Source organism: Cebidichthys violaceus, unplaced genomic scaffold (assembly GCF_023349555.1).
Source record: "Cebidichthys violaceus isolate CVI_PGR_0920_01 unplaced genomic scaffold, fCebVio1.0.p SCAF_4, whole genome shotgun sequence".
NCBI lineage: Eukaryota > Metazoa > Chordata > Actinopteri > Perciformes > Stichaeidae > Cebidichthys > Cebidichthys violaceus.
The window spans coordinates 15912556-15927640 of NW_027176594.1; the positions used below are offsets into that span (position 1 = coordinate 15912556).

The 15085-nt window shown below is 42.3% G+C and overlaps 1 protein-coding gene across 1 annotated transcript in view; it reads right to left on the bottom strand.

The window, feature by feature from the left end:
- Window positions 1-11936, bottom strand: part of LOC137884726 (septin-9-like) — a 77371-nt gene extending 65435 nt beyond the window's left edge. Inside the window, exon 1 of the mRNA XM_068726694.1 lies at window positions 11792-11936. Coding sequence (XP_068582795.1) covers window positions 11792-11813 — 22 coding nt within the window. The 5' untranslated portion in view covers window positions 11814-11936. The remainder of the gene's footprint in view (window positions 1-11791) is intronic.
- Between the last annotated feature and the right edge of the window lie 3149 nt (window positions 11937-15085).

Consider the following 15085-nt stretch of genomic DNA (forward strand, 5'->3'; position numbering starts at 1 on the left):
CACACACACACACACACACACACTCAGCCTCTCTTTTTCTTTGACTCACATATACCAAACGTGTAACCTATATTTGCAGCCGACAACGCAGATGGTCATGAGGCACAGACGGACACGTGTGCTTCTTCACTCATGCGAGAAAAACTCCAACACACACACACACACACTTACACACAACCCCCCCTCCAAAAAAAAAACAGTGTATCACACATTGACTACGGGTGGATGGGGAGCCTTGGGGTGCACATTAATGTAAGCCGTCACTTCAGAGCACGACCTATGGCCGAACGCGTGACTCAAACATGCTAAATTTAGTTATATAACAGTCAAGCAAAGAAAAAAAAAAAACTCACCACCATGCCAGCCAACACTAAAGGGATGCCTGCAGGGCAGCGATGCACAATGAAGGAGAAAGAACAGTGGGACGACGATAAAACATGAAAGGAGAGGAGGAGGAGAGAGCAGGGGAAGTAGTGAAAGAGGTAAATGGAGGGGAAGAAGAAAGGAGATAAGGTGAGGAAGGAGATGAGGAAGAGGAGCCGCTTGTGTCATCGGGCGTGAAATAAACGCATGCGAGGGGGATCTACACAAACTGAACTGGAAAGGGTGCCATGGCGCTGCGGGAGACGCCTTCAGTGTATTGATTTGTGGTTCAGTGTCAAATTAAATCTATCACACCACCACTAGATCGATGTGTTGCACATTATCTCTAATGGGCCTAACAGGCATGCTTAACTACACACACTTACACACACACACACACTGCACACTGTCTTTATCCCCTCAAGTCCCCAAAAAACCTACTTTCTCCAAAACATAACAGCTTCGAGGAGATGGTGGAGAATGAAAAAGAGAGCGGTTGGAGCTGCTAGCCACAGTCTGATGACCTCACCAGAGCGCTACGCGGCACTCATCTTCCCCATGCGCCTCGTCCCCAACGTGCCCTCACACATGCACACAGAGAGAGACAGAGACAGAGACAGAGCGACAGAAAGAGAAAGAGAGAGACAGAGAGAGAGACAGAAAGAGAAAGAAAAAAGAGAGAGAGAGAGAGAGAGAGAGAGAGAGAGGCGCTGTCCTCCTCATTTGTGTCCCCTGCTGCTGCTGCAGCTCCAGCCTACACATCCAACCTGGGGCATGTACAGGGACGACACAACTCTTCACATCACTCATCCGCACAAGCCAAATTTAAAAGCGGACCCCACGTTCTCATGCAAACGTGAGGGAATGCATTTTTTTTTTTTTGTATACACAGGGAGCTCCCATTGCTTGTTCGAGAAGAATTTCACTTTTCATTTTCTAACTGCTTTTCTACCTAATTGGGGAAATACCAAATAACTGGCAACCCATTTTCTAAACATCACCGAGAGCCATCATCATCTGAGTGATCTGGAGGAACCGCAGTGATGAAGATGATGAAGGTTCTCAGTGTTTTTGGGGGGGGGGGTTTTACGGTAACAGCTGTGAGGTCTTTGTCCAGCAGTCCTCTTAATTAAAAGCAATGCACCACTCAGAATAAGTTCAGCAGTTATTCAGACATTTTAAGATAGTGAGTAGACATCATTACTGACTGAAGATCTGACTGTACCTCTATTTTCCAAACAGACTTCACAGTCTGGCCTGATGGTAGCCACATGGGCCCACAAACGGTTCCCCCTGAATGGAAGTGTAGGGGAGAGAAACGGAGGAGAGAGACGCTCTTCTGTTGTTCTTGAATGTAAACTCATCAAACATATTCAATGCATCTCAGGTAAAAATGAAAGCCGTATCGCTGAGTCTGCTTCCCAGTCACGAGTGTGGTATTTTCAGAACTGCTGACCTGCTGGGTTAAGTGAACAAAGTGAGCCTGGATTCAATAAAAGGTATGAGTGATCGTCTGGGAATTGTAAACATATCATTATGCAATTTGTAAATCTTTGTCGGGAAACCCACTTGCGATTCCCATGCACTCATTAACATATACCGGGAAATTTAACAATATAAAGTAATTCCAGAGACCATTTTGCGATGGGATTACACCATCCGTGACACCAAATCGGGCCACGGACGTAGAGTAGGGTGGGCCAATGACCCCTTCCCTGCTTACTTACCCTCCTACTTCCGGTGGCATTGCTCACAGCACACCCATCTTCTAACTCTGCCTTCATTTTGATCTCAACTACACGCCTGTAAAGTCTTGTGAGGACAAAATCTGTCGACAGACAGACATATAAACACTTAGCAAAGTAGTCTAACCCACTTTCGTGTTAGTTCCTCCTACAGTAGGTCTCTTCAGGACCACATTTTGCCATGATGACACAGACAGACTCACAAGGTGAAAACAATACCATCCGCATGCAGTCGTGGCTCGTAAAAGCTAAGTGGGCTTTCGTACAGTCCTGTCATAACATATGACCGATTTGCAGTCTGATCATATTTATAATGCTTATAATCTGTTATTTCCTTGTGATAATAGCACATCAGGGGGAGACTCCTCTGGTCAGAAAAAGGAAGTCTGATTGTATAGAAGTCTATGAGAAAATGACTACCTCTCACTTGATTTATTAGCTCAGTAAACCTTATGAAGATGAGTTTATGGTCTCAAACGGTAGTTTCAAGTATTCTTCAATACAGCAGGGTGTTCATTTAGGAAATGATGATCCATTTAGAGTAAAATAGACCATAAAGCAAGATATGCTTTAGGGCATGGTTACCTTATGATAGTCAGATTGACAGCGTGTTTTCAGTTCATGAAAATTCTAACCTTTTGGGTCGCCTACAAATGTCTTATTCAGCGTTTTGGTTGTACATACTGTAGCTCCACGCTCTGGTGTCACATCTGGTTGCAGAAAAACAAGATGGCGACTGCCAACATGCCAAATTCAAGGCTTCAAAACAGCAGTCCACAAACCCAATTAGTGACGTCACGGTGACTACGTCCACTTCATGTATACAGTCTATGTATTTACCATGCTCACCATCTTAGGCTTAGCATATTAGCATGTTAAGATTTGATAAATAGCAGGAAACACAATCAGCTGAAGCTGATCTGATTGTCATTGGTTAGACCTGCTGGTGTATAGAAAAAAATGTCAGGGGACCCTGCCACTAGCATGGTTAAAAACACAACTAAATCTAAAATGAGGCTGACCTAAATGTCCTCGAGCGGCATGAATAATCCACTGAAAAGCAAAAGCTCCACACAGAAACTCTGACCTCTATAATTACTAAGAGCTTATCACAAATTCACAACTGCTGAAGATGTTTCACAGCTCATAAAATCGGAAGTCAAAACAAAGTGCAAAATTCATGGCCGAACTCATTACTGATGTTGAGTCAGCAACTACGCTGCGATGCACTCAGCCAATCCCCTTCGAGAACCGGAAAAGAAAAAAAATAATCGTGACGATAACCAATACATGACCCTGTTACTCATGACACACACATTACACACACACACACATGCATGAAGAAACACACTCACAGTTCACAGAAATACCCCCATGCCTTTAACCTGTAAGTCACGACGGCTCCTCTCTTCCAGGTCTCTGACAATTTCAATCCCACTCTCAGGTCATTTGGACGGTCACAGGGTGTAAAAGTGCTAGCAGTGCAGTCTGTCTGTCCCAGCATGGCTGTGGTAACAGTGCTGGCTATTTCCTCCTCACCATAAGGTAATCATTAGATGTGAGTGGGAGCTGGCTGCAGGATACGTAAAAATGGGATACCCTAAAATTTCCAGATCCCTTGCAGGAAAGAAGGAGTCTGTTGTATCAATTGATAAGTACTTATGTGGACCTTTTTGATAGATTAGAAGCCGCCATGGAAGAGTCGGCATCTTTTATCCATTCTGCGGGATTTTGCGTAAAAATGTCTTTGTTGAGTGGCATAGAGGCAGGAATAAAAAATGTTGCCTTCACAAATCCATATGAAATTAGTTAAGCTGGAACAATAACAGCCTGTCTGCAGTGCTTAGCGTTGGCTACAGTGTGTAATATACCTCATTGGGCTGTGTTCTGTTACAATCCACACTGCTTAACTGTACATGGGGTAATTGAGTAAACGTAAGCTTAGACGGAGCATGGACGAGGGAAGCAGAGCTATGCGATTTGGCTGATTATCATTAGGCAGAGCCAGATTAGCCCCGCTGCTTTCACCTCCATCTCTGCAAATTAGCCCCGAACTGATGGAGGGATGGAGCAAGAGAGAAAAGAGGAGAGAGGAGGGAGAACGGGAAGAGAGTTCCTGTGGTTTCGTGTGGCTTTGGACCTCTGTAATCAGCATGCCATGCTCCTGATGTCTAAATCCACAACTCGGACCCAGACAGTCTACACACACTCTACAGACGCACAAGACACACATGCACATGCAAATACACGCGGCAAGCTCCTGATGCATGAGCTCTGCGGTGATCTCTGTGCATGTGGAGTTTGGCGACGGAGTGCACGTCCCAAATAAATGGACGACCGAGTGTGGAAAAACATGCTGCATCTATGCAGTGTTACACTGATCCATGACACAATAGCGTGTATAATTCATTAGCAACTGATTTACTAATTAGATGACTGAGCTTAAGAAGTCCAACATGTTATTTCCATGCCCTGGGAATGTTAGCTCAATATTTGTGAAGATGAGCTCACTCAAGTAAGTATAAAGTCTGGAGCTGCTCCATAGACAATGAATGGGGGACAGAATGTTTCTTTTCTTTTTTATAACCATATGAGCTTTATTCTCTTGTAGTGTTAAAAAACAAACAAATAACTTGTTGGCAGGGCTCGACTAACACTAGATTTTATTTATAGCCAATACCAATATTGATGACTGAGAAAAACTCAGGATACGTTGGTCATGTTTTCAGTTTTTAACATAAATACATAAACATTTGATTCATAATTATTATTATAGATACATAACTAATAATAATAGATCCTTCAGTTAACTGAAACGTACGTTCACTGGGAGCATCACTCAAAATGTACAAACTAGGAGAAGATGGCGAATCCTCACCGACGATGAATTTAATATTTTCATAATCTTTTATCGTTACAGTATCTCCAGGACTCTGGATTTTCCCTCAGCTTAGCTCTGAATAACTTTGAAGGCGTCCAGTAAGTGAGTAATTTTAATAAATGGGGAAATGCAAAAAGCTCAAGTAAAAATCCTCGGCAAAATTGCTGGAAAAGTACAGTGAACTAACTTCTAGAATTGAAATGGTACGAGTGGCTTTAGTGTTAAAGTTGTAAAAGGGTTAGAAAGCTTTATTTTGCTCTGAATCCTTTTCCATCTTTGTATATCCATACACAAACAAAACCTTTCTCACATGAGACAGAACGCATAAATGTTATTCTTTTTACTACATCATATAATCACTGACACACAAACACTCTCGTTGTGATCAGCCGATGCTTTACTAATGGCATCTGCTTGAAACATCAGGTGTTTTCTCTTAATGAACATGGGGAGAAATCGTTCACGGCTGGCCGGCTGCTCATCATGATGAGCAGCAGTGACATGGCCCGTTTTCATCCTTATGTTACTCACAGGGGGCTTTGTTAGGCTGAAAACGTCATCATCGGCCATCTCTATTTATAGCCAAACTCTGACACAGTGGCAGATGATGTCATACTTTTGCATTTGTGTGTGCGTGTGCAGCACGAGGGGTCTACAGGACTATTCAGCAGGGAGAGAGGTCTCCTGCATGGTACGCCTGCATGGATGAAGCGTGGGTCAGCTTTTCAGAGCCCAAAGCTAAGTTTAATCAGATAGGAATTACAGCTGCGAGGAGAGAGATAAACTGAGAGATAAAACCACGAGAGATGGATGTGTCACTTCCTGTAGTGGGAGAGAAAAGGATTAGGCTGATAGTTGAAGGAAAGTTTATCAAAGGAGAAAGAAGTTCAGTCCTTTCAATGAGAGAAACTTCTGCAGAGTAATCGGTATCTAAGGCAGCCCTTGGGGACTCAGACGGGGAGCTTTTGTACTTGGCACTCACGAAAGAAGTCTGATAAAAGGTAGTATTGTACTCACAGAGGTTTTCAAGCTGGGGTTTTAATGTGATAAGGATTATATGAACCGGAGAGCTTGGCAGCTTGACTCTTAAGGTAGTGAATTAAATGAGACGCTCACCGATGAATAGCAATGCGATAAAGACAGCTGTATCATCACAGGGAGTCGTGGTGAATGTGGTGGCAGTCCGGGCCAATATATGACTCAGACTGAGGGGAATCTACCTCAGCTGTCAATGAAGAGCCATTGTTGGAGGAAAAGAAAGAGCTGCATTGACTCCCCTCATCTGCACGTTCTCTGTGGGACCTCACTGGTGTGGTTCAGTGGGAGGACGGATGACATGATGACCCAGCGGTACTGTAGCTCGTCGGACTGAATGACTGCGCTGATCTGTGACCAGCTGGAGCTCAGTCATGTGTTGTTGTAACTTTTACAGTGATGGGTTGTGGGCATAGATTAGTATTTCTACTCTTATGACCTGCATGAATTAAGCTCTGAAGCAATGAATCCATTACACAGTTAGTCTCTAGATAGAAACTGATTGGCAACAATTTGAAAAATCCACTAGAAGATTCCTCCAAAACTCTAAAATGTTGTGGGTTCTTCCTTGGCCCACGCTGAAGCCTTTCAACTTGTTCTTACTCCCAATGCATACAATAGTTCCTAATAGTCCACACAAGGAAGGTGGGTAAAAAAAACCAGCAGGAATATTGTCTAGGACATCGCTGTCGCATGCGAAATAAAAGTAAACGTTGGCATATCGACAGGTGAGTCGTTAGTGTCGTTGGTCACATGACTCACGCTAGTAAATGGTAATTAGACTGTACTTGTATAGCGCTTTTTTAGTCTTCCGACCGCTAAAAGCTTTTTAACACTATATGTCATTCACCCATTAACACCAATTCATACACTGATGACAGGGGCTACCATGCAAGGTGCCACCTGCCCTTCAGAACTATCTAACATACACACACCGGAGGCTCAGCCTATGGAAGCCATTCGGGTCTTGCCCAAGGACACATTGACATTGACTAGCAGAGCCGGGGATTGAACCACTGAGCCACAGTGCCCCATGACTCGATCGTAACTCGCCAGTCAGTGAGACGTTAGTCAGTCAAGTAAACTTCAATGACGTTCTTTTCCGAAACCTTAGTAAATGGTTTTGTTGCCTAAACCTAAATTCCTGTGAAGTTTATTTAGAAAAGATATTTTTCATATTTTTCTATAGATATAGATACTAAATACAAATACATAATATAAGCTAATCACATTGCCAATAACATTATTCATTACAGGGGTTTAAGTGCTTTAAAACACAGTGATGACTTGGGAAACTCTGAACACTGATTGATTGTTTGAGATATTAACATAAAAACTATGGTTATGTGGTTGCAAAATATTTACAAAAAAGGTATTAATACAAACATGTATCTAGTATTTATACTTATTGATCATAGAAATGGCTTGGAAACGTATACATATTAAAATATTCTGACATTTATTAAAATAAACAATATTTCTGCTGTTACGTATTAAATCAGAAAAGGTTCTTCTTTCGCTGCTAAATGCTCCACTATGTTCACCAACGTGTCTAACTGGGTTTGTCTGAGATTTTTCTCACAGTAACAGCTGCCTGCTGTGAGAGCGGTGAGAGTGAACCAAAGCAGTAAAGTTAAACAACTGCTAAACAATGAGCTGAAACTCTATAGAGCTCCTTAAAGCTGAGGCGAGCTGCATATTCAGATGATAATTCTCTGAAGGTGCATCATGACAAAGGCCCGCTTTGACATTGTCAACTTGTTTTCACAATGTCAATTCATACATTGTTATTACCAAAATACAGAAAATAGCATGATGAAGTTGAATTCACATTTTGCTTGAATCATTAATTTGGATAACAGAACAAACCCTAAATGAACATCATGCTGAATTGAAGAAGACTTGAAACTAGCGATGGAGACCATAAACTCACGTTAGCAATGTTTACTGAGGTAATAAATCAAGTGATAAGTAGGGTCATTTTCTCATAGACTTCTATACAATCAGGCTTATTTTTGCAAACAGAGGAGTCGCCCCCTGATGGCCATTAGAAAGAATGCAGGTTTAAGGCACTTTAGAATTGGCTTCACTTTTCAGTTCTGGACCTATATTATATTAGTGACATATTCTCATGAGTACATTCCCAGTTTAACGTGCCCTAACAAAATTCAGTCAAGTCAAATATTGTAGTATGTGGGCCAAAGTCTGCACATGTCACCCACTACAGCACATTTAATCCGGCAGGCTAAATCCTGGCCATCGCCCCCTCTAGTGTGCTGCACAGCGCTGAGACTTTGAGTCATTGTAATAATTAGCCATTTCCTTGAAAAACTGACAGAGATGAGTATGTTTCCCAAAGACATTGTGATAGTCAGTCCATGTTCTATATGAAGTCAACGGTTCTAACATGACCACCCTAAAAATACCACATCCGTCATCTCCCTCCGCAGAGTCAACATCAAGAACGCTTCCCTGAGTTTTTATCAAATCGTCTATCAAAGACGTAAAAAAAAAAATCCAACAAAGCCACTTAACCAGCCTCCAGCAAGTGTTCACCACAAAGGAGTCTATTCAAGCTGAGGACGAGCCTGTTTTGAAAAATGACCCAGTCATGAGAATATATAACACAGCTGACTGGGATCTCTCATGCGTGGGAAGACAGAGAGGAAAAAAAGGAACAGTGCATTTACTCCACTGGGTCTCCCTGTTCATTCAGGGTCACATTACTTGAAACTACAGAACGTGGGTACATCCAGTTCATTAAGCCCAACAAGCTCCAGGTCTCACTGGACTTTCCTAAACAGGGTCCAACATATTTTTTGTCAGCGATCCGAGGGACGACACAATGCTCCCACTCGGGAGGGTGAAATCAAGCACGAGCGACTGGAGAGAACATGAATTTAATGCATTCTTCCCAAAAAGCATTTGGGGTAAAAACAGAGCTTTGAAGTTGTAGCTTTTTGGACACATTGAGGGCTCTAGCTCTTTATGACCAGATAAGCAGATGATAGCTGCTCTCGATTACACCTCTGCACAACTTCAAACATCTGCTTTCTCCAGCATTATCACACTCTGTGACAGCCTTCCCAAACGAGAAATTTAGCTTAGCATAAGTTGACAGATATGTAGAAAAGACTGCCTATTTAAAGCATCTTTGTTAAGAGAAAAACAAAAACATTTTGCTAGTGCTAATTGGGTTCGCTCTCAGTTCAGCCATGAAATGCTCCAGCCTGACAGATGACTTGACACCTTAAGGTCAAGATGGTGCATGGACACGCTGCTGGAGCTACTACGAGCTTAGAGCTGAGTGTGGCTGCCCGGTCTTGGTTTTTCTTTGCCTGCAGAGAGATCAGACTGCCAGTCAATAATGATCAAAGTACATAAAGACCTCTGGGTTAAATACTCTGCCTTATTCAGTCAACAGTGACAGACAACTTGCTCCTCCAAGCCTCCTGTACAGATTATTATTATCTCCGCCAGGAGGATCATGCGATAAGTTGTGTGCGTCCGTGAGTGAGTGTGCACCTGTCTGTCTGTCCACGGCTAATCTCACATTCTAATGCAGCAAACTGCTTAATATTTTAGGTGCCCGGTTATGGACGCATGCTTAAGGACATCTTGTGGTTGCAATGACTTACATTTTCTCACAACATCTTTTATTACCCGTTTTGCCTTAGACTGCCTGCTGACTCTTCACTCACTACTCTAAACCGGGCCCCGGCCGATAGGGGCCACTAGGGATAACACAGCTGAGGGCTTTGCCACCCCCCAGCCGCTACTCTGCTCTCAGACATAGTAAGGGAAAACAGTTTGCAGTGTGTTTTGATAACAGCTAATGCAACTACCAGTACACACACTGCTACACACTGCCGCTATTCAGCCTCTGATAGGCGGGCAGACAATTTGGTGAGCTTAGTTTGTTTTTGGTAAGACACGTCCTATATGACGACTTCCAACCATTTACCTGCATACATCACTGCTTGTTTTAGTGTTTGAATAAAGACTGCTTTACGACGCTTACAGCCTATTGGTGTCTATACAGGGGTTACTAAATGCAGGTTGTATTTATTCAATCAAACAATACAGCAGTGGTCTTTGCAGACACACCCAGTGAAGATCTGCAGACTGTTGAGTGCACCTTCGTAGTCGCATTTGGACTTTCTTTGTTCCTTGAAAAATGTGCAAAAGCATCGACAAAACACCTGACAACTGTTACCATCCCTCAACTAAAGGGACGAGGCCACTGTCATTGCCCTCTGCCAGTCTCCTCCTCCACGTCTGACCACGTGCTAAGCTACCAATCTGCCACTTTATAAAGACATCACAAATAGATTGAGGGTGTTTGCACAGCAGTGCTGCATCAATGCAGGTGCAGCGGTGAGGATCTCCAGAGATAGAAACTGACAGTTAGTGATAAGACTTCTTCAACAGGCCAGTCACTGGCCTCTAAGTATGATCTTTCCCGTATTTCTATTCCCTGAAAGGTCAAGCACTGATTCCTTACAGCTCCAGACTGCTGCTGTGTTTGTGATAGCTGCTTTGTGATAAAAAAAAAAAATGTTTAACAGAAAATCAAATGTGGACGCTGTGTAGTGTAACAGTGCAGGCAGAGAAGATTTGGATGTGAGCAAGACTTAAGAAACTCGGCAGTATAACTCAATTTACTTTTGACTAAAATGCAAAAACATTCAAGTTTTAAGTTTGACCTGGTAAAACTAAAGTAAACATGTAGAGTTTGCACACAAAAAAAAATAAAAACACAACTATGAAAGGAAAATGCTTAAATGTCCCAAAACTCGCAAATCAACAACTTGCTCATCAAGATTTGACTTGTGCGTTTCTCCAACGATGATGGATGAGATATAGATTTTAAGCTTTTTTTATGGTCCTATTGTGGTCCTATTTTAGTCTTTTAAAGCATATATGAAGTTTTTTCTTCAAACTGCAGAGTCAAAATAAGTGTATGTTCAACACAACTCTCCGTAGCATCAGCTTGTGCCACATTTCTGTCTGTTTAATCTCGAGCACTTTTATTTTTCTCCCCAGAGCCCATCCAGTGTTTCCAAATGTTGAGGGGGAGGGCACGCACAGATGGGGCCTGAGCAAAGCCAGAGATCTGTGTTGTATGACACACACTCGCATGTTGTGTCACGCATGTACAATGCAGAAGCACACACGAGCAGGCAAAAGCATTCACAATGACATTGTGAGCGAGCAAACGGCCAAAAATGTTTGTTAAAGCACTATGAGTCCATGCAGAGAGCACAGCCTGAAGGGGCCAGTGCATCCATACAGAAGGTCAGGCTGAGGAGGACAGATGATGATGCACATCAGACTTTAATAGCCAGGGGACCCCGAGGTGCTCCCCTGGGTGCTGCACACTCAGCCGAAAAAACAAACTGGCCCAAAACAACAGAGGGGGGCGACGACTAAGTGACAGAGTTTGGCAAGTTGGAAAGTGATATTAAAAAAACCAGATAGAGAAATAAAGTTTAGATAAAAAAAAACATTCAGCAAGTCCTTTTTTTTTTTTTTTTTACACAGAAAGACATTTAGTGGCAAAGCTTGTGTGTGATACTTTGATTTACAAAAATATCAAAAGTATTTCAAAAATTATATTTAAGCCTGTATCGAAAGTAAGTCACATGTTTATGCACAATTGATTATAATTCTTCTTCTGCAGAGTTTAGATCACTCGATATCTGACTAAATTAGTTCCCATAATTAAGTGTATTCTAGCATTTATATATTTGTTAAACCTCTGTACCTGAATTTGGAGTCTTCTTCATGCTCCGGATTTGCTGCTGGTCCAGTTCTCTCGGTCGTCAGTCAACGCAACGCTTTGGTCCTCAGAGGAAACCTGCAACCGTCCTATTCACTCGCGCGGTTCCGTCGTCCCAAGAAGCCGGAGTCGACTCTGTTGTGTCAGTTTTCCCCTGCACTTGTTCTTAGCGCGGCCCTCTCCCAGTGCGTGACGACACTGTGTGACTGCGGGCAGAGCAGATGCAGAAATGCCGTGTGATGCGCTCAGCTCGACGATGTGCACTTTAGTTGTGAGTCCCGAGACCGCACGACCATGGTAAAATATACGTGAGCGCACAGGGGGGTGGTGGAGGGGGGAGTTCCCTGACGCGCTTTTACGCACGGATATTAATTGGAGATAGCACAGATTATATCCAGTGTTGGGCTCCTTTAGGCAACGAAAAACAATAAATATTAAAAAAAAGTTTTATTCAGCCACTGCCTTGAAATAACAATGCATGTTATAGACTCATCAGAGGAATATTTTTGCAATACATATATCTTGCGTTCATTACGGATAACATCCCATGGATAACTCTGGATTATTCAATATGTCTGTGCTTGTCATAAACAAGTGTGCAAGCGACTTTGATTAGGTGATGTGGGGGAGGACTCAAGCACCGAATAACGATCACTCCGTATGGTCATTCATCCTTCATCATTACTTTGATACACACACCTAAGCAGACTCGCATTCAGCTTAACACATGCTAATACTCTCTGTGGTCAGATGTGGACAGTGGACAGATGGACTTTGTTGCTAATTATAACCGTGCACACCTGTGATTGAATGCAATGACTATCAGATGATCAGTGACACGTTGTTTCTAGTATGTTGCAGTAAAACGACTGTCCGATGCTGCTCTCTTCTGGTTAAAAGTGAGACTGGCAATACTTCAATATGTTTCACTCTGAGGCAAGAAAGGGGGAAAAAAACATGGATGTCGCGCTACGTTAGGCTAACACTCAGGCCATCTGTTATAGCAGGAAAAGCCCAAAGCCCGTGTGGAACAAATAACACTAATGATGGATCCTTTCAGATTCAATTCGTTTTCATTAGAATTACATTTTACAGCAAACATGTTCATAATAAATACACAATAATGACTGATAGCTAAAAAAAAAAGTCTCCAAAAAGTCCAAGTGAAGACAGGTGTGAGACAAGGATGTGTGATGTCAGCTTTGCTCTTCAATATTACTATTGATTGGGTAATGAGACAAACAACTGAAGACCTAAATAGAGGCATTCGATGGACACTCTTTTCATCACTTGAAGATCTAGACTATGTAGATGATCTTTCTCTTCTTTCACATACTCATCGGCACATGCAGGAGAAAACATCCCACCTCAGTGATTTTGGTCAGAAGATTGGCCTGAAGATCAGCAAAAAGAAAACAGAAGTGATGACTCTGAACATTCCAAAACCTTCACCAATTCAGGTTAACGGAGAAGATCTTCCCAAAACTGACGAGTTCACATATTTGGGCAGCACTGTCAGACACGATGGGGACACAGATAAAGACATCAAGAATCGTCTTAATAAGGCAAGGAACGCTTTCAACGTGCTGAATAACATATGGAGGTCACAGCAGTACACCATCAAGACTAAACTCAAATTGTATCAGAGCTGTGTTTTATCCACGCTATTGTATGGTTGTGAATGCTGGAGAATGACACAAGAAGACCTCAACAGACTATCAACCTTCCACACCAAGAGTTTAAGACGAATACTGCACATTTTCTGGCCAAACAATCATTTCAAAAGAAGAACTATATGACAAATGCCAGCAAGAATGCATGGAGACCATCCTAATGAGAAGAAGATGGAGCTGGATATGGACATGTGTTGAGAAAAGACCCTGCTGATATTACAAGAAAAGCCTTACATTGGACACCAGAAGGGAAAAGAAAAAGAGCCCGACCAAGAAACACATGGAGAAGAACTGTGGAGAAAGAGATGCAGAGCCTAAAGCACTCATGGGGCACCATCCAGCGACTCGCCCAGGACAGACAGGAGTGGAAGACTTTTGTTGCTGCCCAACATGCCAGGAGGCATAAAGGGCAATGAGATGAGAGAATGACTGATAGGGTTCTAAACGCAGTACCCTTATTGTTGCATGTGAAGCGGCTCAAAAGCAAATTTAGTAAAGGATTCAAATCAGGCTAAAACAATTTTTACCTGGTCAAATAATAATAGGCTGTAGCAAGTGAGCAATCACATCAAGCACACAGCATAAATGCCCTTAGTAAATGGTTTTAAAAGATAAAACAGAATGGAATTCTTACCCCAAAGGATAAACTATATTTTAGATGATTCAAATCCTCTTCGTTTTGTAGACCCTTTGGTCCAAAGTCAGTTGGACTATTGCTGCCACCTTCTGGTATGAAGCACGACTCCGCTGATGCCACAAGCATCATATTTAAGAGTTTGATGGGTACAAATCAGATTTAATTTAGTGAAATGGTGCCATCTTTAGACAAGTGTAACATTGACCACATCAGAAATCAACCTCAAAGTGGAACATTGTGTATCATTTATTTAGAGGGATCTATTGGCAGAAAAGGAATATAATATTAATGAGCATGCTTTCTTTAGTGTATAATCACCTGAATGTAAGAATCATGTTTTTGTTACCTTAATGGGCCGTCTATATCTACATTCAGAGCCGGACTTCTTCACGGAGCCGGCCGCATGCTCTAAGGCAGTGATTCTTAACCATGGGGCGTGGGCCGCAAGCGCCACTTAGAGGGCCGCAGAAAACTTTTGCACCTGTGGGCCGCGAGGGCCGCGGGACCGCATAGGTTATCAATTGAAGACGCCAGAGAAAGGGAATATTGTAGTGGGCTATGATAACACTAAGCTAGCTAGCTAGCTAACTTAGCTATTTCGTTGGAAACTGTCTCCAGTGAGCAAGAGTGTGAACGAGCAAATTCGAAATACAAGAAATAACTATCGACATCTCTCTATTCTTTGCTTTAATATATCTCTCTAGTATTTCGAAACAATAATATCAGTCCCTATATAATGTTGTTTATAATCAGTTAATGGCATAATTGACACAGAACTAGTTCATCTTTATCTCAGTGATAGTGTCCAAATGAGCATAAAATATCACTGGTATGTAAAAACTACACGGACCACAAAATAGATGTAAATGTTGATCAAAATCATATTCCCTTCTCATAATAAAACAAGTAAACAACTCAAAAGTTGACACTGTCAGGTCCATTCTCCATCCATTGTGTGCGGTTCCTTTA